Source organism: Notechis scutatus, chromosome 2 (genome assembly GCF_049901735.1).
Source record: "Notechis scutatus isolate UNSWTSFEM ecotype Mainland chromosome 2, rNotScu1.2, whole genome shotgun sequence".
Taxonomy (NCBI): domain Eukaryota; kingdom Metazoa; phylum Chordata; class Lepidosauria; order Squamata; family Elapidae; genus Notechis; species Notechis scutatus.
Window position 1 is genome coordinate 151,017,850 of NC_142010.1, and position 26,634 is coordinate 151,044,483.

The 26,634-nt window shown below is 39.1% G+C and overlaps 1 protein-coding gene across 5 annotated transcripts; it reads left to right on the forward strand.

The window, feature by feature from the left end:
* The first annotated feature begins 85 nt into the window (after window positions 1–85).
* On the forward strand, window positions 86–26,404 carry GATA1 (GATA binding protein 1). 5 transcript variants are annotated; one of them, XM_087956753.1, is made up of 7 exons: window positions 86–304; window positions 14,801–14,978; window positions 18,582–18,782; window positions 20,111–20,503; window positions 21,659–21,804; window positions 23,949–24,074; window positions 24,478–26,404. In XM_087956753.1, exons 3-7 carry the CDS (start codon window positions 18,620–18,622, stop codon window positions 24,790–24,792), a joined length of 1,143 nt encoding a protein of 380 aa, XP_087812879.1. In that variant the 5' UTR covers window positions 86–304; window positions 14,801–14,978; window positions 18,582–18,619; the 3' UTR covers window positions 24,793–26,404. The 5 variants fall into 5 exon arrangements, with proteins under 5 accessions (XP_087812879.1, XP_087812881.1, XP_087812882.1 ...); XM_087956755.1 differs by lacking the exon at window positions 14,801–14,978 and having other exon boundaries at window positions 18,564–18,782; XM_087956756.1 differs by lacking the exon at window positions 14,801–14,978 and having other exon boundaries at window positions 18,598–18,782.
* The last annotated feature ends 230 nt before the right edge of the window (window positions 26,405–26,634 follow it).

A 26,634-nucleotide genomic window follows, 5' to 3' on the forward strand; every position in this document is an offset into this window, starting at 1 on the left:
TTTCCCCACATATAAACACACGTATACAGTCTTTTTCCCTGTTCTTCATCCTCCTTGTCAGGGCTCTTTGGAGAAGGCGGAGACATCATTTGGGTGTCTGCTTTTTTTTTTTGGTCCCCTCCCTGTTTCTCTTCAGTCTTCTCTGTCATCAACAGGCTGGGATCTTTTAAGAGGGTTCAATTGAACAGATCAGCAGCCAGAAGTGGAAACACTTTCTTCAAGGTCAGCCCAACTTTTCTTATTCTCCAATTCTGTGGGACCAAGAGACGTTCAGAACGTAGAGAAGGTTTGTCCTCAGCATCAGGTCAGTTTGATCCACTATATGGCCCAAACGCCGTGGTTTAAAACATGCCCGTTGCTTTATGGTTGGGATTTTTAATGACCGAGAGATGGCCTGGAAATGCTAAGAAAGGGAACTAGTATTAAATAAAAAAAAAATAGACTGAAAAATACAAGCTGGAAAAAGAAATGGCACAATGGTTGGCTGAAAATAAGCTCTGTCTAGCTGAAGTTGGTCTGCTTAAATTGAAACATAAAACAGGGCTGGTTGTATTTGTCTGTAAGGGAAATGCATTTGGCACATGGGTAGTGGTACCCTATCTTAGCTCTTGTTTTGCATATTTGGGTTTGATAAAGAAAACAGGCTCTCAGGTGGTTTGGGGCAGCTTCACATGCTTCTCGCATTTATGTATGGCATGATCACAGCTGTAGGTAATGGAAAAATGAGGTGTCTTCTCTGCTGGAAGTAGTAAGATGGGTGGTTTACCTGCCTGCTCTCTTCCTTTTCTAAAAATTAAGGAAGGGATAATATTCCAACCAAATGTGTTAGAAATAATAGAATCATTTGGAAAAAGCTACTGATAACAATGGAAGTGAGTATTTACTTCTAAGAAGAACATATGAAGTGGTCTTAGAATATGTGATGCATACAAATAAGTGAACAAAAAGTATCTTAGGGAATTGAGATTGTTTTTTTTAAAGCTGTACGTTTTGGGGATAATGTGGACAGATTACCAACAATTCAGAAAGATTTCTGTAAAAAAAATACAAATAAGATAGATTTGATCATTGAAGAGCAGGATATAATAGAGGCATAAATCAACAGATAGCCGATGCATGTCAGTTTCTTGCCAGGGCAAGATGAGAGTCTCTATCTGGAGAATAAGTCTTAACAGATAGATGGGAGACATTCATTGGGACCTGGTGAATGCAGTAAGACTGGCTTTTGCCGAAACATATGAAGGATCAGGTAGAGTGCACTGATATTCTGAATTCTTCCAAACTGGGTTGGAATTATGAGTTTTTCCTTCTTACTCAGTGAAGTAGCATTCTGCATTCCAGTTGTTGGAAACAAAGTAAAAAAAATAATCAGAGAAAACATGGTGTGTTTTTTTTTTTTGTCCAGTTACTATGAAAAATTAATGTGGAGAACTTTAGGTGTGAGGGAAAAAAGGCTTGGCAGCTAGCTAATGATCAGTAAAGAGGCTACAAGTTATTACGAGAGGAAAATATAAATTTAAAAAGAAAATATACTGTATGGTTGGCAGAACAGAATGGCAAAAGGAGAGCATTGCTTGGAAATGGAGAAATGGGTCGCTTAACAGTGGTGTGGTCATTTTTAGAAAAGCTGAAATGCCCGACTGAGAGGCTGATATGCTGTAAAATAACTGTATTGAGTAAAGAATGGAAGGCAGGCAACTGCCCTTTCTTAAATACACACAAAATGAAAGCATGGGGTTGCTGAGATAGTGGATGGAGCAGAGGCAGAATGCTAACAAAATGTTCGGAAATAGAACAGCTGGCTGGAGAATTCTGGGAGTTGAAGTCCACAAGTCTTAAAGTTGCCAAGTTTGGGGACCCCTAAAATAGAAAATCCCCCATTCACTCCAAAGTGTGCATCAATCATGTTCACTACACAATACAGGAAGAATATGGTAGATGGCCCAGACATATCAATCTAACCAGTTCCTCTTCGTTTTCACATGAAGCCCCCTCCTACACTATAATTCCGTGCCCTTGCTTTTCAGCCAAGAAGGATTTTGCGTTCATTTTTATAAGCAAGCCATCGGGCCAATTGGATTACGTCAGAAAGATGCTTGAGGAGTAGTTCCATATAACTACATCTAAAATCTGGATGTTCAACTTCCTGGGGGGGAAAATGGACCCAGCACTTTATGTGACATTGGAACAGTGCAATGTCATGAATGAGCCTTAGAGACAGGGAACCTGACCAAGGCAGGATTTAAACACTGATTCCTTTGCTATGGACATAATATCCCGAGTTATGCTCATGGATGCTCATGGATATATAAACAGATACGTTTAATTTTCATTGAACATCTTTCTTAGGAGAAAAAAAAAAATGCCTCAAAAGTCTGCAACCAAAGAATGAAGAAGGGGAAGCATACTGAGGCTGGGACCCTATGACTGTGCTTTCCTTTATGCTAAGCAGACTTGGTTATGCTATAATTAATCTGAATTTTAATGGAGCCACAAAACCCGTTGGTGTATTAGCAAGATATAATCACAATTCTCATGGCGCTGTGTCCTTGCAATGATCTCACAATGCAGGCCATTATTATTATTCCCATGTTGTGGTGGGTGTGTGGGCTAAGAAAAAGTAGACGCCTCCTTTCCACCCAGTGAGTTACTTTCAGAGGCAATTTGGAACTGAGAACGTTCAAGCTTATATTCTTTGTGACTATACTATACTATACTATACCAAATATAAACATGTTTACTACCTATATAAACTTCCAGGATAGAAGGAATTATATTTCTAATGAAAATTCTTCAGAACCAAAAAGGAAAAGCAGTTTGGTTTAGTGATTAAGGTTCCAGGCTAGAAAACAGGGGACTGTGAGTTCTAATCCTGTTTCAGGGATGCAAGCCAGCTGGGTGACTTTGGGCTAGTCATTCTCTCTCAGCCCAGTCCACCTCACAGGGTTGTCATTATGGGGAAAATAGGAGGATGAAGGAGTATTAGATATCTTTGCCATCTAGAGTTTTATAAAAATAATAAAAGCCAGGTTTTTTTAAAAAAAGAAGCTCTCATCTTTAGTTATTGGCAGTAGAATGTTCTGTCAACCTTGACCTTGTCCGGAATCCTTGTGACACTGGCTTTGTCTTGTTCATCGGCCAGAATTTCCCAACAGTTTTTTGTAGTATAAAGCAGGGGTCCCCAACCACTGGGCCCCGGACCGGACCGGTCTATGGATCATTTTGTACCGGGCCGCAAAGAATGAATAATAGTGATTAAAATATATATAAAAATATGTTTTTGCTTCCGGGTGTCTTATTTTGAAAGACAACCACTTCCGCCCTCGCCTAACTTCCGCGCTTGACTCTTTCGCGCGTATTTATTCTGCATCAGCAATGCAAGCTAGCCCTCACAAAATGAGCCAGAAACAGAGTTCACTGGAGAGTTTTTTTGGAAAGGGTAAGTTACGGGTTCATTGCTTATTTATTTACTGTTATTGGAACCTTCACGCCCCTGCCCGGTCCTTGAAAAAGTGTTTCTGCGTGAAACTGATCCCTGGTACAAAAAAGGTTGGGGACCACTGGTATAAAGTACCCGACAGCTATAAAAGAGAAAGGAGTCAAGAGAAGTCATCGTTATAATGACAGTTTGTTCTCCATCATCACAGAAAGGATTTGCTTCTACTAAGAACGACTGCTGGGAAAGACTAAAAACATGAAATTGGGAAAGAAAAGACTATTTATGAATGAGTCTTGAATAAAGTGAAAAAGAAGAAGAAGAGGAGGAGAAAAGAATTGTAGCATAACAGTATATGGAGGAAGGTTACAAGAAACTGCATGGATGAATAATAAAGATGAAGACATAGATTGGCAATGAAAATCTGGCTTGATAATATACGCAAATCTGGAATGCAGTGAAAGGGAGGAAATTCTTATTAGTGTTTCTGTCTCTCTCTGTAAAGCCTCTCTGCCGACTTCCTTCTGCTCCCAGAAATATTTGAGTCTGATTTAGTACCTGTCCTGGTAAGAATCCATGCAAAGTTTGGGAAATAGATTCGATTTTCCTTGCCTGTTTGGGTTTTTTTTTTTTTGGTGGGGGGGAAGTGGTTCTCTTCCCATCCTGGTTCAGAATGCTGCCGAAACTGTTTAGAGAGAATGACATCGATACCCAATATTTCCACACCCTCTTTCCAAGCTGTTGATTTACCTTCAGCCTTGGCTCTCAAATCCCTGGATTCTTTCAAAGGCTGAGGTTCCATCATCCTACAAAATTTCTGATGGGAGACGCAGTGAGTTGAGAGAGGCAGGGAGCATCTGATCTGTTTCAAGGATTAACTCTGCTGTTTTAGTTGCCCAGATAACAAATACCCTAGAGAGAATTATCTGAATTATCTGGGGTTGGTAATGATAAAATGCTGTAATCATCCCTGGGACCCACATCCCTTCTTCTCTTTCCCTGCAGCAGGGTTGACTTATGGGTAGGGCATCAACTGTAATTTGGGCTAAAATGAAATATTAAAAAGGAAATTTCATTCTTGCTGATAACAGCTGGTGCGGCTGAAAGATAAGGTGATGTCTCCAATGTTTGTGACAGAGTTGGTTTGATGTATCACTGTTGAGTGGGGGAGGGAATAGAAAATCTGGAACATTTTTACTGCTGAGGCTACGTTGGATGTCAGCAGACATGCCTACCATTGCAAAAAAAAAAAAAAAAGCACACCCCAACCAAAACACCATTCTTGTTTTGTCCTAGAATTACACAGCAAAAGTTGAAATGTGCTTCATTAGAATTCACATTAGACAATGTGAATGGACTGCAGAACAGCCTTCTACAACCATTATAGCTAAAGCAAGTTCCTATACATGGACAATTCCTTAAGCAAAAAAAGGCAGTTCTGGAGCTGCAAATGCTCCTCAGGAGTCTCAAATGCAATTCCCAAGATTCTCCAAAGGTTGCAACCTATTGATATTTTTTTAATATAAGATAAATGGGAATTCATTACACGCATGGGGAAATAATGCCAACTTTGTTTATTTAAAGGTAATTCTATTTAAATTAAAAAGAACTAAAGTCTAGTTAGCTTTATCGTTGTGCTGATTGTCTAATTTTGAAATGCATATCAGCTCAAAGAGTATGGCCAACACCTGGAAAAATGTTGCGTCTTTGGATCCTAGACTTACCAGTCAAAAGTCATGAAGCAGCTTTTTTTGGGTCTGGGGAAAACAATGGAAGTCCTGGGGATGCACTGAAGGATGGCTACTGGAAAATGGGCACCCCTCCCCATACCCCAAAAGGATAATTGCATAATAAAAACCTGGTCTTTAAACACTCCAAATCCCTGCCCTAAACTGACAAATGCTCTGCAATCTATAAGGTTAGGCCTGAGCAAGTTTTTTCTGTTAAGAATTCACCTGTTCTGGAGGAAAGTCGGTGAGGTCTGCATGCTAATAAATAAGTAGGGCTAAAAAGGTTTGGCAGAGGAGGGGAGAGCCATGCTTTCTCTTCATCTAACCCTTCTTTTTCCTGTGGTTTCTCTTTTTTTTTACTCTCTCACTTGTTCTCTTTTTCTCTCAATTTCCCTGCTTGTGCCTCCACATAATAGGTAGGTGTGATGACCCGGGGTGTGGAACAAAGGCAACACAGTCAGATAATCAGTAGGAGTCCCTTTATTAGCTCCAATTTTGCCCCCAATGTCCTGGTTACCTTCTGGTCTGGAGAAAAACTCTCCCAGGAACAGCCTTTGGCTGCAGAGAATTAAGTCCAAAACGTGGTCAACAAAAACTGCAACTATAAGTCCAATCAAGGCAAAATGAGGTAATTAGTCCAGCAGGGCAGGAGCAAGAATTCCAGACGTGAAGGCACTGCAATAACTCAACATGGTTGGGAAGATGTCAGGAACACAGATAACCAAAGTCAACAGAAGATAAACTCACGTTTGCTCCCAGCAGCTGCCGCACTCAGCATGCATTTCTTTTAAACTCTATTTATTTATTTATTTATTTATTTATTTATTTATTTATTTATTTATTTATTTATTTATTTGATTTGCCAATTGTTTACAAGATAATAAGTATAAGTGTATACATAGTTGTGAATACATGAAATGGGTACATATAAGAAAAATAAAAGAATAAGAGAAACAATAGGACAGGGACGGTAGGCACGTTGGTTCCCAGGTGTGGTTAATGAAGGGAATCAGGGCCCTTTCCTCCCCCATAAGCCATACAACCCACATTGCTCTCTTCTCTGTTCCTCCCTGCGTGCCCTAAGATGAAGAGGGGGTGGGCCTGAGTCTTTCTCTGAACTCCCTCTCCCTTGTTCTACCTCTTCCCTGCTCTGCCCAGCCAGACTTTGCCCTTCCCCAGTTTCCTCCACAGCCAACGGAGCCACACTCCCACTCCCTGTCAGCTGTTCATCTTCCTCCTCTTATTCAGACTCCAACAGGGGCATGAGAGTAGGCTTCAAGTGATAGGCTAAGATCCAGAATAATTGCTTGTTGGAATCAGCCCATGAGCTGCAAAGAAATAGGTTAAGGATCACAAGTTGCCCATTCCTTTCATGAACCAGTATGAAACTCCACTGTACTCAGGAGGATTTAATTCGGTGACACTGTAGGCATGCTTGCAGAATTAATGCTTTTGTACTATAATCACTGTACTGTAATCGCTAAGGGAACTATTTAACCTAATGAAGGGGAGACCTGATAGTCATTTTCCAATACTTGAAGGGCTGTCATAGGGAAGAGGTGGTGGATTTATTCTCCATAACACCTGAATGCAGGACAAGCAATGGGTGAAAACCTGTCAGAGGGAGATCCAATCTGGAAATAAGGAGGAATTTCCTGACAATATCTGCTGGCAGTATTTTACCCTCTGTGTTCTTACTGATTTAAGTTCTCAAGAAACACAAGGGAAGGGGCACAACTTGGGTAATTTTTGATCTGCAAATAGGCAACTTTAAAAAGCCTTCTCAAATGGCACAAATAAAATAGAAAAAAAATAAGTAAACCATAGTATAGTTGGAAGGGATCTTGGAGGCCTTCTAGTCCAACCCTTTGACCTTATACCATCCTGGACAAATGGCTGTTGTTAGGAATATAAATCACCTAACAGGTATTTGGGTTAGAAATATATAAACCAGGATAAACATTTTAGTACTATATCTTTAAGGGAATGCAAGAGCATGCAATTGGGTGTGGTTTCTCAAACAGCCATAAGATGGAGCCAGAAACCGGGGTTGTTTAGTCTTAGTCTTAGAAGAGAGTGTGTCTGAGTGAGTATCTCTGTTTCCTTCTGTTGGAAAATATTGCCGTTCCTCCATTTCTTCTAATTGACTGATATTACTGGATTTAATGTAAGTCTGATACTGGACTGTTTTTGACACTGGAATTTGATATTTGGATTATCCCTGGATTGAAAAACTGACTGATTTACCTGTAAATGACTTTTGGACTGCTTATTTTGGACTTTGCTTAAACCTTTCTGGAAGTAAAAACCTACATTTACTGTACAATGTATCTGTGTGCTCTGTGTGTATTATTCCAACACTACTTTCTATAGGTCTCCCTGTATGCGCTCATTCTCCTAACGGGGAATTACCTCAACAGCTGTCCAATCTTTTCTTAAAAACCTCCAGCCATGGAGCACCCACAATTCCAGGAGGCAAACCATTCCACTGATTAATTGTTCTCACGGTCAAGAAATCCCTTCTTATTTCCAGATTGGATCTCCCTCGGACAAGCTTCCACCCATTGCTTGTCTTGCACTCAGATGCTATGGGGAATAAATCTAACCCCTCTTCCCCATGACAGCCCTTCAAGTATTGGAGGATGACTATCAGGTCTCCCCTAAGCCTTATCTTCATTAGGATAAATATGCCTAGTTCCATCAGCTGTTCATCATCATATAATTTAGCCCTTACTTTCTTGGTTGCTCTTCTTTGCACTCTTTCTAGAGTCTCAACATATTTTTGTATCATGGTGACCAGAACTGGACTCAGTATTTCAAATGTGGCCTCACTAATATAGTATAGAGTGGCACTATCACTTGCTGTGAACTTGATGCTGTCCCTCTATTGATGCAGCTCAGGACTGCATTGGCTTTTTTGGCAGCTGCAGTTCACTGCTGACTCATACTTAAGTGGTAGTCCACTAGGACACCTAGATCCTTCTCGCAGGTACTACTGTTGAGCCAGGTATTGCCTATCCTGTATCTATATATCTTGTTTTTCCTGCAGGACCTCACTTTTCTCACCACTGATGAGAAAAAGTAATGTATATGTCCCTATATAAATGGCAACATAAAATAAGCCGGAACAGATATCAGAGAGCAGCTCTGCAATAATATTCTTCACAAACTCACAAAACAACATGAAATGCAAGAAATCAAAAGAGTGCTGTGTGCTCAGTTTAAATACGGTACCCATGCAGTCCAGTATTCTGTATCCACGTTGGCCAATTGGAGTCTCATAAACCTAGAAGTTTTTCTACTCACAAGAGACAGATTGCCACTGATCCTGCCTCTGAGCTATTGTTACTATCAGTAGTGATCATTGATAGCTGTATCCTCCATTAGTCTATGGAGATTTTCAATCATCCAAGTCATAGTTGTCCCAAAAGTGCTATTCCAAAGGTGCTTTTCTGAACTTCCTTGTTTTTTTTTCATTGATAACGTTTCACTTTCTAATCCAAGAAGCTTCTTCAGTTCTGTTCAGTTCACTTCAGAACTGAAGAATCTTCTTAGATGAGAAAGTGAAACGTTTTCAAAGAAAAAACCAAGAAAGTCCAGAAAAGCACCTTTGAGACCTGCATCATAGTTCTTACTTTTCTTTTAAAGCTGTCCCTTTTTCTTTGTCTTGAATGGCAAATTCCATAATTTTGTTCAAAACTTTTAGAAAGTAAATATCATCCACTAAATCACCCTGTCCATATTTTTGATATTCCCTAAGAACTCAAAATTAGTAATGTGTGTAGAAGCCAAGATAATTTTTCTTCTGTATGGAGTAGTTTGGTTCTTAAGAACAGATTCCACCAGTTTGCCAACATGAGATATTAAATTATTTAGATTCCCTTCTCTCAAATTCTGCTCATTTTTTAAAATAACATTACATTGATTTCTTTTCCAATATTCCAGAGAGAGCAATCTTATAATTTGTTAATCAATGAGCAGAGTCTTGATCAAGCAATTTGCCTGCTATCAATTTGTCAACTCCTAGAATTGCATTTTCAGTCACCATTATTTGTCACACCACTTTGAAAGGTTTTCCTAAAGATGCAAGTTGAGACTAGACCTCTCTCACACATTTTTTGTCATGAGAATAGGTCTCAATTCGTCATAAACGTTTTCTGCAATGTCATTATTCTTTTCATTCTATATCCCAACCATCCTCTTACAAGATTTTTGGCTTCTAATATATTTGGCTACATTTCAGTTATGTCTTTTAATATTACTTGTTGTTTTTAAATCTTATTTGAAAGGGCATTTGTTTTGCATGAGATTGCATTCCTTTATATTCTTCTCATTTACATAAACCTTCCCATTATTCTTTCATTGATATAATTCCCAAACATTTTGGAGAAATTTTTCATATATTTTTTTTCCGACATCCTTTTTACTACTCTGCTGATTTTTGAGAATGCTCTTGGTTGAGAATCAGATATGTTGGGGTGGAATTTTAAAAATGCAGGAAAATAAAACTACCCTTCCTTTTCCCAGTTCAAAAATAAGAGCAGCTTCTTAGAGACACCCAAAGGCCCTATGAAATAAAAGACCAAATCTTTGGGATAGGTTGGGCTCCTGCAAAAGGGTGTTCCCTAGGGGCAGGCCAGCCATTAAGAAGGCCTTCCTCTGGTACACACCCACCAGAGGTGGCATTCAGCAGGTTCTCACCAGTTCTGGAGAACCGGTAGTGGAAATTCTGAGTAGTTTGGAGAACTGGCAAAAACCACCTCTGACTGGCCCCGCCCCCATCTATTCTCTGCCTCCCGAGTCCCAGCTGATCAACCGGGTCTTATTTTTGTTGCCCTGCATAGCAGAACGGAGCTGGAAAGCAGATTAGTGGGGTGGGGAGGGAATAGGGATTTTGCAGTAACTTTCCCCCAGGAGTGGGGAGGGAATGGGAATCTTGCCGTATCTTTCCCCTGCCACACCCACCAAGCCATTCCCACCAAATCACACCACTCCCACCAAGCCACGCCCACAGAACCGGTATTTAAAAAAAATGAATCCCACCACGGACGCCCACCCACTCCTGATGGGAGGAACCCAAAGCATTCCCTCCTGGTTGTGTAGATGGATTCAGTTGGCAGGAGATTCATATCCTTCACAAATCTGAGCAACCCCCATTTATAATTAAAATGATAAAACTTTTATCTATGTAGTTGATTATGAGCTGGTTCATTTCTTTTCTGAGATCAGAATAGGCATTTATCCAGAACGAGGATAATTTCAGACCTTTATTACTATAACTGTTTCTTCACCCCAGTCCCTGAACACCTCCCAGATTTCATTCCTGATCTCAAAGTCATTTTGGTTAAAGAGGAAATTAAACTACTTTTGTGTTGAGAATTTGCATTCAGTCCCACAATGAGTCTATGAAATAATGTGAACTTGTCTAGTTGGTTTGATATGACACCTTCAATGATTTGTATTCTTCCCATTTTTAACGTCTGCATTTGGAATCAGCCGAAGTTTCGAGCTATTTTGTAGTGTAAATGTTCTATTTTTATTTATTTTATTTATTTGATTTGCCAATTGTTTACAAGATAATAAGTATAAGTGTATACATAGTTGTGAATACATGAAATGGGTACATATAAGAAAGATAAAAGAAGAATAAGAGAAACAACAGGACAGGGACAGTAGGCACGTTGGTGCGCTTATGCACGCCCCCTACAGATCTCTTAGGAAAGGGGTGAGGTCAATAGTAGACAGTCTAAGGTTAAAGTTTTTGGGGTTTGGGGAAGAAACTACAGAGTCGGGTAGAGTATTCCAGACATTGACCACTCTATTGCTGAAGTCGTATTTCCTGCAATCAAGTTTGGTGCGGTTAACTTTGAGTTTGTATCTATTGTGTGCTCTTGTGTTGTTATGGTTGAAGCTGAAGTATTCATTGACAGGTAGGACATTGCAATGTATTATTTTATATACCATGCTTAAATCAGACCGAAGACGGCGTAATTCAAGGTTTTCTAGTTCTAGAATTTCAAGTCTGGTGGCATAAGGTATTCTACAACGAGTAGAGGAGTGGAGAACTCTTCTTGTGAAATATTTCTGGACTTTCTCAATTGTGCTAATATCTAGTGTAATACTACTGTCATGTAAATTATGCATGTTATGATTATCTATGCATATGTGACAGTAATTTGATTTGTTTTCCCGGAGAAAGTACAATGGGGGTACTAGATAAAGACTTGCAAAGATACTGGTGGCCACAGCTCTCAATCAGGAATAATAAGGAGTCTTAAGAACATAACCAGATTACAAAGGAAGTTCAATCTCATTGAAAACAAGCTGTATCTTTAACCTCAGATTAGCTTACTTTCCAGGCCCTTCATGATTGACAAAAGCTATTTTGAACTTCAGGGGTACAGTTCCATTGCTTTGCATTCTCCACCGCGCTCCTCGTTTTGTTTGTATCCATGTAGGCTCCTCATGCTATGTAAAGCCTAATTCCCCAAGATGTCGGAACCCCCATAGGAATACAAAGGCTTCAGAAGTCTTCATCAACATGAAGAAAAGTTTGCAGAGAGCAGGATTAACACAAAGATTATGATCCCTTTTCTTGAGCCTTAGCTAAATTTAGTTATTGGACATATATGCTCCTGCAGGGACATAAAGAAAAGAAGATTTTGATTATCAGGGTTATTTTTTATTTTTATTTATTTCTATCCCAAGGCGGCGAATGTATTCAACACGCCTTCTTCCTCCTATTTTCTCCACAACAACATAGGTCTCTTTATTTTGTGTTGCTGTTGGGAATTCTCAAATAGCAATAGTACTTAGACTTCTATACTGCTTCACAGTGCTTTTACAGCCCTCTCTAAGCGGTTTACAGAGTCCTCCTATTGCCCCCAACAATCCGGGTCCTCATTTTACCGACCTCGGAAGGATGGAAGGCTGAGTCAACCTGGAGCCTGGTGAGATTTGAACTGCTGGCAGTCAGCAGACTTAGCCTGCAATACTGCATTCTAGCCACTGTGCCACCGGGGCTGAAATGAAGACAAAGCTGAAGTTTGTAGTTTTTGACACCAGATGAAAAGGCTTCTCTTCTATTATTTGATACTTCTGTGGAGGGAGGCAGCTACTGCTTGTGCTTAAAAAATGGCTTGAAATTAAGCATCAGGTTTAAGCATTGCCTTAAAATGAAAGTGAGATGAAACTTTGATCGTGAAGTTTTCCTACCTTATTCAGCAAATTTTGTGCATCATCTTTTCTACCTTTCCTAATCTTCCCCACTGCCGTATTCCTATTCTTTTCCCAGAAAACATCCATTTAAAATATTTTAGTTGAACAGTGGGAACTTGAGAATACTCTAGTTAGGTCATCGGTCCATCTGTCTTGATACTGCAACAACCTGTCAAAAGGGACTGCTGTCCTAGCTGCATGAACTTAATATTACTTTACTGTCAGAAATTTATTCATGATCTTCTTTTGTTTGTGGTTGGGCACAATGTCCCCTATTAGAGAAATCAAATGAACATAGCACAGCCTTTCTTAATAGATTTCTTCTAAATATTTAGGGATCACAATTCTCAGAATTTGCAGCTAGCATTCAGAGAACATCAGAGTTGCCGGCAGATTGACAAGCTGGTGTCCTCTGGATATTTGAACTGCAGGTTCCATAACCCTTCACATTTATCATAGTGGTTGGATTGATGGGACTCATAATTCAAATATCTAGAGGAAATCAGGTGTCTACTTCCGACTGGAAAAAATTCTATTCATTACGGATAATAGGATATTGGTTAATGAATGTTCATGGCTTTAATATTCCTCTGACAGTTTTGCATAGCACACTTGAAGAATGAAATGGGTGACAGGTTTGTGGTTCTTGTGTGGTTTGGCTTATAACTTGTTGCCTGAACTGGCCCACCATGCTATAGGTCTTCGAATTTGTTATTTGTTTGAACATAGCCCGTGATGGTTAAGTAAGGACTTGGCATGTTGCATGAACCAAGCCCATGTATCATACCCCAGATGGCATCCAGAATTAGATTTGACTGGTGGAAGCAGATTATGAAGTTGGTGAGATATCTAGACATTGTTTATAGATTCATACTCTTAGTAAATGCATTTGCTTCGTATTTATTTGGAAAGGTATACATCTTTTTCTTTTTTTAAAGGAACACTGAGTTATTAACATTTTCAAAAACCTTTGGAAATTTTTCCTCAAAAAGCAAATGATGCTAAAACATTGTCCTGGGCCTGCCTTGGCTATTAGGGAAGGTGATTAGTATGCATTAAAGAAGTTCAGGGGATGATGCAGAGGAGGCCTCATTATTTAAAAAAAAATATTTTTACCTGGAACTCGTCACTTTCACTATGATGGGTGAAGCAGTATCTACTTGTCTGACAAAAGAGTGGTTTAAAATAGGAATAGGAAAATACCTATTCCCCCCCCCCCCATCTGCCACAAATGTGGGGGCAGGCAGGTTTGGAACTTAAGGTGAGAAGAACCACCCTCCTGTTATTCCTATGTGCCATAACTTTTCTCTTAAACCTTCAGAACTGCATAGAAGGACCAGGTGGCAATTATCTGGCTTGTGAGCAAACAACTATTTCCTCTGCATCATGGACCACTTTCGGCTTTTCTTTTGCTTGTCTCTCTCTAAACTCCTCCCAACAGTACTAAATTAGACCAAAAGGCAAGGTGAAGTTAGTCTGAGGGCTGCTTGTGGTCCTTAGCTGCAAAGTATCTGTCCTGGAACTTCTTAAGTGGATCTTTGTCTAATCTGTTTAGCATTTGTGACTGGCCCAGCACCTCTGGAAGTTCAGAAGCAAAATGGGGAGGGAGGGGGAGAACCCTCTGTCAATTCCGGTTATATGCTGCCTATATCCAGTTCCTCTGAGGTTGTCAGGTTTTACAGCTAAACAGGAAGCTACCAAAGATAAGGTTGCTTACACACAAGTGGGTGCTTACATTTTATTTAATTTACACCACCCAACTCTTTACCAATTCTGGGCAATGTATAATAAAACCCAGCAAAATAGAAGTAGAAAAATTATGAAAAAAAGAAAAAACAAGAACTGATGGTAGATTCGACTAACCATACACACACCCAATTGGCAGGGCGTCCCAAATGCCCCAGCCTAAGGCCTAGAACCACACGGCCTTCAAGGTTTTCTGAAATGCCAGCAGGATGGGAGCCACAGGGACATCAGAGGAAACCCCACTTTACTTGCTCTGATTTAGTTATTTGGTTTCAAATAGCTTTCTTCAGGTTGGCGTTTTTGAGCATAACTCCCATCCTCCCCCAGCAGCACAAACAGATGTTATCTAATACAGGTAGTCCTCAACTTATGACCACAATTGACCCTGAAATTTATGTGGCTAAGTGAGAAACTTGTTCAGTGAGTTTTTACTTAGCGCCTTTCCCCCCTTGCCGTTAAGTACGGGACAAAGCATATCCTGGCTGGTAGCATTTATTTTTTTCTACCAAACCTCTAGGATGCTACCCTACCAAGGGCAATCTCAGATCCTCTAAAAGGAAACCAGGCAGCTGCTGTGACTGAGATTGGAATTGGGAATGGGCCCATTCTGTGCCCATAGAGTTTTTTTGCTAATTCCGGGATGGGTAAACAGTATTTCTAATCAGTACAGGAAAGACCTGTAGCATGTTAAGTGAACGCAGCCAGTTGTGACTTAGTTGATAAACGTGGCCAAGAATGAGCTATGAAGTCCATCCAAAGCCTGCTTGAGGAAATTCTGTCTCAGTCCCGTCACAAGCAGAAAAATCACTGATGACTTTCTCAAAGGTTGATCATGGTTAAGGCAAAAGGTGGGTATTTCTGATCTGCATGGTTGCATCATCATCGTTACTGTTTTATTGTCAACAAAATTTTAAAAGAAGTGTGGGCAGAGAAGAGAGGCTGGCCCTAAATCATTTATTTATTTATCACATTTATAGGTGCCCATCTTACTGAAAGCAACTCTTGGTGATGTGCACAACAAGTCTTCCTGTGAAATTCATGACTAAACGGGGATTTTTGAACCGGGGTTCCCCAATGTGAGATACATTGCCTTTCTGCATTATGTTCAGTGAAATAAGGGGAGTCCCTTAGTAAATTTGCATTATTGCACACATGGACACACACACACATACCCACAAGGCTAGTGCAGAAAAATACACTGTGGGGGGAAGGAATATAATCAGATGTATAGGCTCTTATCTGAGAAGAAAGCACGCTCTAAAATGAGTTGTCAGTTCTGAGAAAGAGATCAGAGAGAAAGATAGAAAAAGGAAAGTAATTTGGATGCCTCCATTTCTTAATTTCAGAGTAGTTTTAGACCAGGAATAATATTGCTAGGATCAGGGAAGACAACTGCATACACATAATGGTCTCTTACGGGCATGATCATGTCCAGCTGATGATACATAAATATGGAAAGTATATTTTTACCCTGAAGTACCCATGATATGCAGTACTTACCATTTATCATCTTTTGAAAGGAGAATTGTTAATCCACCACAGTAATGCTACTGTCTCCTCTGTTTTGTGCAGGCAGGATATTGTTCTATGGAAAAGTTTGTGTTTTTTTTAAAAAAAATCAACTTATTAAGAGCATCATTTCAGCTGATAATTGGGATAATCCAAAACAGAGAAATATTGGTTACTTTTTTTTTAATCAGTGCATGCACCCTTAACTACTCAAAAAAGTCCTGGCCAGTTCAAAATTTGACTGTCACATCTTATTTGTATGACAATCACCTACAGAAATCAAGGATCAAGCAAATTATTGTCTGCAATTTCAGCATATAAATTGAAGATATTTATCTTAACAGATATAAAATGATGAGAGTAAATAAAAGATTAATGAGAAATCATATTATAAATAAAATAGTGGGATACAAGAGCAATTTCTCAAATTATTTTTTCAAATACAGAAAGGGTTTAGATAAAGTAGAATGAAAGTTTATCAAGAATATGAATTATTTCACCTGGTTGATTAGTTTGTTGAAATATAAGCATGCCCTATAAGGAATAATAGGAAATTTAAAACACAGTTCAGGAACAATAATAACAAGCTGGAATATGCCTAGAGGACAGAGAAGGGTGACAATGATGGTAAGGAGTTTAGAGTATGAGAAAAGTGTGAGAAAAAGTTATAGGTGATGATGGTACACTTTCCTTTCTCACAGAGAGACTGGGTAGCTAATAAACATTATATTAGTACATTTTCTGCAATGGGATGTTCCAACAATGAACCTGTGATTAGACTGACAGAATGCCCCAAGTGCCTGCTGATTCATACATTATAGCCTGTAAATTGTGCCATCTGAGGAGACATTTTGAAAACAAATTTTCTTGAAAATTCCACATTACCCAAGGAAATGAAGATTTTTCAGGAAATATTAGTCTTTACCTCATCATATACTTTACAAGTTCTTTTTTTTAATTTTAAAATAAACTTTATTAAGATTAAAAAGAAAAATATGTACAATACATAGAATAAAACCTTTTGTTACAAATGAAATCAATATACAATTATATAACAAATAAACATAAAAATAAAATGTATATGTTTCTAATCAACTAAGAGTGAGATCTTTTATTGAAAACAATTTTACTAATATTCAGTTCCTGTTTTTTAAATGCTCTTAATCTAACCACTTCATTTTTCAAATTCTTATCTTTTAATTCCCTGGTTTTTTATCTTTAATCCACTTGTACGATTTTTCCCAAGCTGTCTTGAATCTTCCTTATCTAGGAATTTGGCTCACGGCAAGATGTTCAACAATAAAAGAAGATAATTCTGTAAAATTATTATTAGAAATAACAAACGACTTAGAAAAATAGGGGAAACTACAACTATCAATGCTAGGGAGAATTGCAACCATTAAAACGAACATCTTGCCAAGAATACTATTTCTCTTTCAAACTATTCCAATTAAATTAGACAATTTTTTTTTAATGAATTAAATAAAATTACTATGAAATTTATTTGGTTAGGGAAAAAAGCAAGAATAAAACTAAGCTCATTATAAGATACAGAGGTGGATTTGGACTCCCTGCCTGGGAACTATATTATAAAGCAGCAGTCCTAACATGGATTAAAGAATGGGCCAACCTAAGAAATAAAAGAATGTTAACCCTAGAAGGGCATGATCTGGAGGCGGGGTGGCATGCCTTCATGTGGAACCCTGGAAATAAGAGTTATACACACTTTAATAAGCATGTAATCTGAAGCTCACTATTGAAAATGTGAAAATAGATTAAACATAAACATTATATGAAGATTCCAGGGTGGATATCCATCATGGAGGCAGTGATCCACCCCAAGGCTTTAGAAACAGGAAGAAAGATTAGATATTATAATGTCTTAAATTTTCAAGGAGGTTTAAAGACAAACCGAGAACTTAGAGAGCAAGGGATGAAAATAGAGTGGTGGCCTTATATACAACTTAAGATGAGGTATAAAAAAGACATAGAAGAATTTGGAATTGAGGGAAAACCGAACCAATTAAATAAAATATTAGAGGGAACAGATGAAAAATTAATTTCTAAAATGTATAATTATCTAATAGAATTTGAAATGGCGGAAGAATTAGTTAAAGGCCCAATGATTGCATGGGCAAGGAATGTAGGGCACAACATTAATCTGGAAGACTGGGAAAAAGTTTAGAAACAAAATTACAAAATAACAAAATCAGCTGTCTATAAAGAAAATCAATATAAAATGTGTTACCGGTGGTACCTGGCACCCTCAAGATTAGTGAATATGTCCCCAAACTTAAGTCCGACTTGCTGGAAATGTAAGCATACAAGAAGTACCTTCTTCTACACTTGGTGGCTTTGCCCAAAAAGTAAAAAACACTGGGAAAAAAATTAGAATTTGGATAAAAGAAATTACAAATATCCAACTAGAACTTAAGGCTGAAATATTTTTGTTGGGAATGTTAAAAGGGAACTACGCAAAAGAAATGAAATATTTAATTCTCCATATAATAACTGCAGCAAGAATTGCATTGGCACAATGCTGGAAGGCCAACAAATAATTTGATTATTCAGAAAGTTCTTGACTGCGCTGAAATGGACCTACTTACACAAAAACTTTACAAGTTCTTATATAAAATTAAAATTCTTGAAAATTCCATGTTTCCTTAGTGAAGAAATAGATCCCAGAGTTCTAGTTCCTATCATCCGTCTAAGCAAATGTTTTTGCAGCCTTGACAAATTTAAGAAGTGTGGACATCAGCTTCCAGAATTCCCCAGCCAGCATGGATGGCTGGGGAATTCTGGGAGTTGAAATCCATACGAGTTAAAGTTGCCGAAACACTGCTCTAAGTACTAGATTCTGAAATAATACTTGATTGCAACAATATAGTATTTTTATACCTAGTAGTTTCTGTTTTGTTTGACAGCCTTTTTTTTTAATGTAGGCTTTATCGTTTGCAGAAGAAAGCTCTAAGACAAGAAAATGGATTACACCAGTCAGGATTCTGTCCCACAATATATAGAGTCCTCTCATTTGCAAGGAAATGACGATTCAGACCTTTTCTTTACGAGTCCTGAGGGAATTGATTCCAATACTTTGCCCACATATTTCTCTCGAATGCCTGAATCTTACAGACACTCTCCAGGTAGGTATGAATGTAACAACTGGCCATGGATGCTGTGATTTTTGGAAACCAATCTCAGTTTTTAAAGAAAGGCTTGGACACCTCAATTTCGTCTGCAGCTTATTCCCAATTTAAAGTCATATGCAGAGGTTTATATTAAAGCCAGGGATGGTGATCATTGTAGCCTAATACATTGGAGGATATCATATTAGAAAATACTCTTCTATTCAGTCATGGATGGTTGTGCAAATCTGTTGTGTTGGCAAAATTGCTCACTAAATTCTCAAAATTAATTTTTCTACGTCTTTCTATGCTACAAGCTTGATTTAAGACCCATCATTAGAGACAAGCACTGGTAAGCCTTGGCTTAAATTAAATTCTCTGTGTAACAGGCTCCTTTTTATCATGTTTGCTCTTCTACATAGCCTCAACACTGTTGAGAAATTCTGGTTGCTTGGCTGATATTACATGCTATGTTCACATGCTATGTTCAGTTTAGTGAGTTGTATAAACACAACCATTGTGGTTATAAACCAGAGTTTATGGTTAAGTATGCTGGGTGTATATCCAGAAAATCAGATTTATTCAACAAGCCACATTAAAAAAGATTGTGGTTGATTTCCGGCTGGACTTCCGTCGCTTTCAAAAGCGAGGACCACGAACAATATGGCCCCGTTCTGAGCTCACCTCGTTGGAGGGCCCCAATCGAGACCATAGCTACCCTGGAGGGGTGGTGAAGAAAAGGGAGACCGCCTGGCAGGTAGAGGAGAGCTGCATCTCTCCCCTCTGATATGGAAAGCCCTCTCATCCGAAGACAAGCTGCAGCGGCAACCAAAATGGCTGCCATGAAGATGGAGACAGCCTGAATACCTAAGACTGTGCAGGAGATTGTGGCTTAACATTATGTGTAAACCGTAACTGTTATTGTTGTGTTTTCCTGCTGCAGACTTTTCCAAACATTAGTGTTTTTGTGCTGCAGACTTTTCCAAACATAAAATACCATAGAAACGTAAACATACACATGCACATACGTTTGTATGTTTGTGTATGTATATATTTGTGTGTGTGGCAATCATGTTTTCCTTTCATTTCCTGTATGGTATCTGTCAAGCTTTTCCTCAAATGCAATCAAAAGTAGGTGCATTTGTTGTTCAGATTAGATGGTGGAAACCATGCATAGCATCTTATCTACTAGATATCTTTCATTGGGCAATGTACTTTTTTCTTAGTCTACAAGCGTGCATACACATGCTCATTATAGTGTTATTTCTTGCATATAATTATATCCTCCTCCTCCTCATCATCATCACCACTACATTTACTACTATTATGTTCCATCTCTACAACAGTGCGGCAATTATACCCTCTTCTCAATGGTTTGCAATGGGGGGAAAGCCATCCCTACAGCACAGCAGCCTGGGTGTCCAATCCCTCTGGGAAAAACCACACTGGACTTCCTATCTACACCTCTGCCACGTCCTCCTACCACACCCTGCATTCACCACCCTCTCCCAAGGACCTTTCCCCCGATGGCAAGAGCAGCCCCAGGTATCTGGAGATGTTGAAGACAGAACGGATCAGCCCCACTCATGCTGAACTGCTGCCCCTCGGGACCTCAGCTGGCATGGCCCTAAGTCCTTACACTATGGGACAGGAGTATGGATATTTCCCGATGCCTGGAAGCCCCCTGACAGCTGGATATTCCCCCAAACTCCGAGGGACAATGCAGCTCTCCCCCAGTGGTGAGATCTTCTCTTGGATATCTTTGATGTTATAAAATAATTGCAGGTTTGGAATACTAGAACCCTATTCACAGAATACTAGAACCCTAATACTAATACTAATACTAGAACCCTATTCACCTTATGCTAAAAATGTATGTCTTATCCACAGTATTAACATTTTAAAAAGTAAGAAACTAGAGTGCATTTTTTGATGGCTAAAGACATGGATTTTAATTTTAAAAAATTATTCTGAGTTTCCAATGTTAGCAAATCAAGTTACATAGCAATCTGGATTTGATTCCAAAAAGATTATTTGGAGTGGGCTGAGAAATGAACATAACACCTATCTACAACATCTTAAGCCTGTGTCTTTTCCAAGGACTCTGCACTGGATTCTCTAATAGCAATAGCAGCATAATAAAAATAATAAGAACAGGACAGTGATGGAAACCCCAAATTCTATCCAAGTATAATTGCCTAGTGTCACTAATTATTGTATAATGAGATAAAATACACTTCCCAAACTTAACCTTGTTTTGGTTTTTAAAAGAGATGGCTATTAAACCATAGCTACCCCCATGATCCTAGGAAAAGATTCAGCTATTGAACAGATTTGCAAACAGCTGTTACCTTTATAACCTCGCCCACTCCAATCTTTTTGAAATTAAATCTATTAAATCCATAGCATTGCCCAAGAGCTTCACAATGCAATTTCTCCCATTTGGAATCTCGTGAGACCAGACCTTTCTTGTTCTACTGTAGTAGACATGCTTCATGAATATCGCAACATTAAGAGCAGATGCCACTCCAGAGAAGGTCCTTCTGCAGCTAAAGGCAAGATGATGCCTGTCAAATGCAGCAGGATGTCTTTTGAAGGGTTTCATGATTGAACAGGTCTCTACAGCAGAGGCAATCTGACAGGTGTTCTAGTTCTGAGTTATTTAAGCTTTGTACTGTATATTCAAAGCAGAATCTTCTTCCTGATTTGATAGCTCACTGTACAAAATGGCTCCTAATAGTTTCTTGCCCTCTCCCAAACTGTCCTTCTCCAACACAACATTGTTTCAACAAGAATGACAGTCTTTCCTAGAAGCGAAAAAACATATGGTATCCTCCCACTTGAATTATCATGTTGTCTTCTCCTTGAATGTCTATTTCCACCTCTTTCCGCAGAGGCACGTGAGTGTGTGAACTGTGGAGCTACAGCCACCCCACTGTGGAGGAGAGATGGCACTGGGCACTATCTTTGCAATGCCTGTGGGCTCTATCACAAGATGAATGGTCAGAACCGGCCCCTCATTCGGCCCAAGAAACGCCTGGTAAGTCAACACTTGCTTTCCAGCAAGTGCATCCTGCTGACCTTCTTAAGAATTCCATCTCAACATTGCAACCCTTTGCTTAGTTAAACAGTGTCTTAATTATGTTTGTTAAAAAAGATGCTCTTTTAAATACAGTAGATCAGAGCTGTCAAACTCCCAGCAGGCCAGATGCATCACATGCCAGCCACACCCGGTTTAACGAAGGGGGGGGGGGGGGAAATCCCGATACGTCATGTGACGCTGCTGTAATGCTGTGAGTTTGACAGTAGATGGTTGCAGCAAAACCTGGCACCTCCAGACCAAGCTAAAAATGGTTGCCCACCCATCCTCAACTCAGAATAAATGTCTGCTTGAAACAGAGAATCGTCTGGTCTCAGGAGTGAAGTATCCTGCTTTTACAGGGCAGCATTCGCCTGTGTTGCTAACCATAGGAAAGACATGGCTAATTTCTGCTACATGTCCCTTTCACCTTACATCATGATGGGATCTTGAGCCAACCTTTCTTGATGCTCTTACAAGATGAGCAAGTTATAGCTAGTCCTCTGATACCACATTGCAGAAGCTTTATAGGTAATAATCAGCTGATGAATTTGATCTGGAAGATCTTTGACAACCAGCACAGAACTGGGCTTTCAAATACTAGTTGAGAAATATACTTTACCAGCACTACTGTGAATTTCCCCTAATGGATTAAGGAACCATCATGTGGCCTACTTGGGACTTTGGCTTCAACCAGCAGAAATCTTTGTAGGTAATTTAGATTTTTTTTAAAATTAAATATTCTGAGTTCAGTGTGGAAAGGGTGTTCTGTAGTTTCCATGATCTGCCAAGGTTTTCTTCCAACCAACTGAAGAAAATCTCAATGACTCTTCTTGGGGATATATTTCATATCAGCCTGGCCGAGAATAATCACAAAGTTTGCTTTGGAAGGAGAAAGGCATTATAGACATTCCTGGCTTTCTTACCAATAACATATGTAAATGAGCAAATCTAATTGTACTATTGGCTTCTCCTTGAGATCTTAGCTAGGCAAAAGAGGTCTTCCTTCCCACCCAATTCTTACTGCCCTGTTGTATTATTAGAAATTAAGACTTTTAGTACAAAGAATGCTGTCACTTTTCTCATCTCGTTAGGAATCTGTGGGTTTAAAAACCTGACATCTAACAGCAAGTCATGGATGGTTTGGGGACAAATAAATCAGGAAGTGAGACAAGAATTTTTATTATCTCTATTACAAAGGAACAGAACAGGAACAGGAAATTTCTGACCTCAGCAGATACAATAAAGTTCAGTGTCATCTAGTGGCCAGTCTTTTGCTTTCACAGACATGTGCAAACATTTATGTATTTATTTATTAAATTCTATAGCCGCCCATCTCAATCAATGACTCTGAGTGGTTTACAATTCAAATATACGTATATCGCCATTATTTACATCTAATTCCCTGGTTAAGCTTACTGTATCTCTTTAATAACATAACTCAGATTGTACTACTATTAATTACAGCAACTGAGACTGTAATTAAAGTTGAGGATGGGATGGGATCTGGCCACCCATTACATCTCAGCTGTTGTGATTTGTTGGGTACCTATGCAACTGACTAGATTCCCCCTGGCAATAGTTTTGCTACAAAACATATTCCAAACTTTTAGATTTTACTGTTTTAAACATCAGAGTAGGGGAAAAAATATTGAAGTTGAAGGGAGCCATCAAAACAAAAAAGAAACACATAAATGATTCAATATTTATAACAATTGCTCTTTTCAGATATAAAGTATTAAAATTAATTAATAATAATTAAACCCATTAGATGTTAATATAAACCCTTTGAGGGGGATAGGTGGTTGAGAAGTGTCAAATATAAATAAATACATTTGCATGAAAAAGCCTATATGTTTTTAAAATAAAAACAATCAAGAAAAAAGTGCCATTATTTAAAATTATTTAAAATTCTTGCAAATGTCTTTAATATTTAGCAAATAATTTTAATTTCACGAACCTCTGAGAGAGTCTTGGGGAGTCCGCGGGAGTCCTTGGACCACAATTTAAGAAATGTTGCTCTAAGGAAACACAATGGGCCCTGGGTATCATTTCCAAAATTGATAACGTGAGTATCTGTTTCTCCTCCTTGTTCCATGATGCAGATTGTCAGCAAGCGAGCTGGAACCCAGTGTAGTAATTGCCAAACGACTACCACAACTCTTTGGCGCCGTAACATGAATGGAGAACCCGTATGCAATGCCTGTGGCCTCTATTACAAACTGCACAATGTAAGACAATAGGAAGAGAGTGGAGGAAAAGTATATGTACATGAAAGAGAGAGGTACTTGAGTGGGTGAGTGGGAGCTGGTTGCTTCCAGGAATATATTGGAAAAGGTCCCACAGGCTTAGGGGCATTTAATATATAAGCCATCCTTGAATAGCTCAGGGAAAAGATCGGGATGCTTATTGTCCTTATATGTCATGTAGTTCCATACTGTTTTGCTCATACCACCAACCATTTAGCAGACCAGAGGTATGACCTTAGATTTAGGCCGACAGAATAATGTCTTATCATAATGTAATTGTATTGTTTTAAAATGTATTACAACAATGTAATATACTTATCACCAGATGAATTGTCTCTGAGATCTTAATCTCACCTTCACTTTTTCTCTTATTGGTACCATACAGGTGAATCGTCCCTTGGCAATGCGCAAGGACGGGATTCAAACACGGAACCGCAAGGTCTCCTCCACCAAATCCAAAAAGCGCAAAGGGAATTCTGGGGAAACCACAATCCCTGCAAACACCCCCTTGGAAATGATGCCCTCTTCCTTGATGGGGGAAGAAGCTGCTGCCCTCTATCCTCTCAGCCCCATGATGCTACCAGGACACCTGCTCCCCTTTGGAGCCAATCCTCATTTTTTAGGATCTCCAACAAGTTTTCCTCCACAGGCTTCCCCCATCCCACATGGTTCCCTAGGTGTGGTCTCCGCTCTGGTGTAAACAGCCTTGTAGCCTGTGCATGCACACACACACTTTTATGTAGAGACTTTGGGAAACACAGGGAGGGAGAAGAGTCTCCTAAAACAAGGATAGCCTTTCGGCATAGCTCCATTAACAGTTTACACCCCTTGAAAATGGTCCCTGGGGGTGAGAACTGAGATCCCTCCAGGTTATCAGAGCAGAGAGAAAGTAACAGTGGGGTAATTCATATAAATAATGGAAGAGCTGGTGAGGAAGGGGCAAAACTTTTTCTGTTTTCTGTGAAGGGATCCTTTTGAAGGGCCAGGATGGAATGTGGAAAGCCGGGGAGAAAACAATTGCTGACTATACAAAAAAAAAAAAAAACATGAGGGGGAAAAAATATAGGCTCACATTCAGGATCCTGGGATCAATACTTATATGTGTGAAAGTTGATTTGTTTGTTTCTTAATCCAGAAAGTCCTCAGAGTTTTACCATTTTATTATACCCCTTCATCAACTGCTTATGCCAATTCGAATGCGACTGGAGTAATCCAACTTGCTACCCACCCACTCCAATCTGTAAATAACCAGCGCCATGACTATTTTCTTTCCTACCCACTCTGCAAGAAATGCACTGTAACCCAGATGAGTATCTCTGACCCCAGAAACAATCTGTACCTGCTTCTCCTTACAACTGAGTATTTACACAAGTCATTTATGAAAGCACTGTGGATGTGTGAGTGGATGTTTCACCCTGACTGCGTGGCTATAAATCTATCCCAAGAATTTCTCCACCATCAGCTCCACTATGGTCATCACTTGGCTCATTGAATTGGTCCATCATCATCAGGAAACATCATTGTGAACACCACTATTGACTTCATATTTGGAAAGCTGACAGAACTCCAATCTGTTGCTAGTGAAAATTAGGGTCTTACTGACTGCAGTTGCCACCAGATGGAGAACTGATCGTGCCCTTTTCATTTAGACATTCACTTTGGTTATATTTTAACTTCCCTCTACAAGATCAAGCCTGTGATATTTTCCATATGTGATAAATCTTGGAGATTGTAGAAAGACCATTTTGAAGGAACGTCCTCCCAAAGGTTAAATCCTATTGTCCTCACAATTTTCGTTCCAAGGACTCGCTTATCAAATACACATTTTGTGCATCAGCAGTGTGTTTTATCCCTTCTTGGTTTGAAATAAGGCTCCACTTTAAAACTGCTTATCTCAGCAATAGTTCTGAACCAAGAAATGGGCTGGTGACCTTTTTGTGACCTTTCTAAAAAGGTCCTTCAATATGTCTTGAATCTATGAAGAAGGAAACATTTCTTAACTGTTTAAACATAACTAATCTGAATAATAGCTGTTATTCTTTTTCTAGCCCATTTTCTACCAATGGGGGAAATATATGCTTTTGTGAATATAAAATTCACTTAGATAAACTAGACCAAATTTTACTCAGGATTATTTGCAAGAATCCTCCCAACAGTTAGCTGGCAACTATATGATCCCCTCAAATTCTCCCATAGATTCCTTTCTTTCTTTCTTTCTTTCTTTCTTTCTTTCTTTCTTTCTTTCTTTCTTTCTTTCTTTCTTTCTTTCTTTCTTCCTTCCTTCCTTCCTTCCTTCCTTCCTTCCTTTCTTTCTTTCTTTTTCTTCCTTCCTTCCTTCCTTCCTTCCTTCCTTCCTTCCTTCCTTCCTTCCTTCCTTCCTTCCTTCCTTCCTTCCTCCCTCCCTCCCTCCCTCCCTTCCTTCCTTTCTTTCTTTCTTTCTTCACAAGCACACCTGTACAATATCACTATATTCTTCTCTTGATGAGTTATTTTTACTGTCCTCTCACCTCTGAAACACCACAGTGTAGGAAAAGAGAGGACA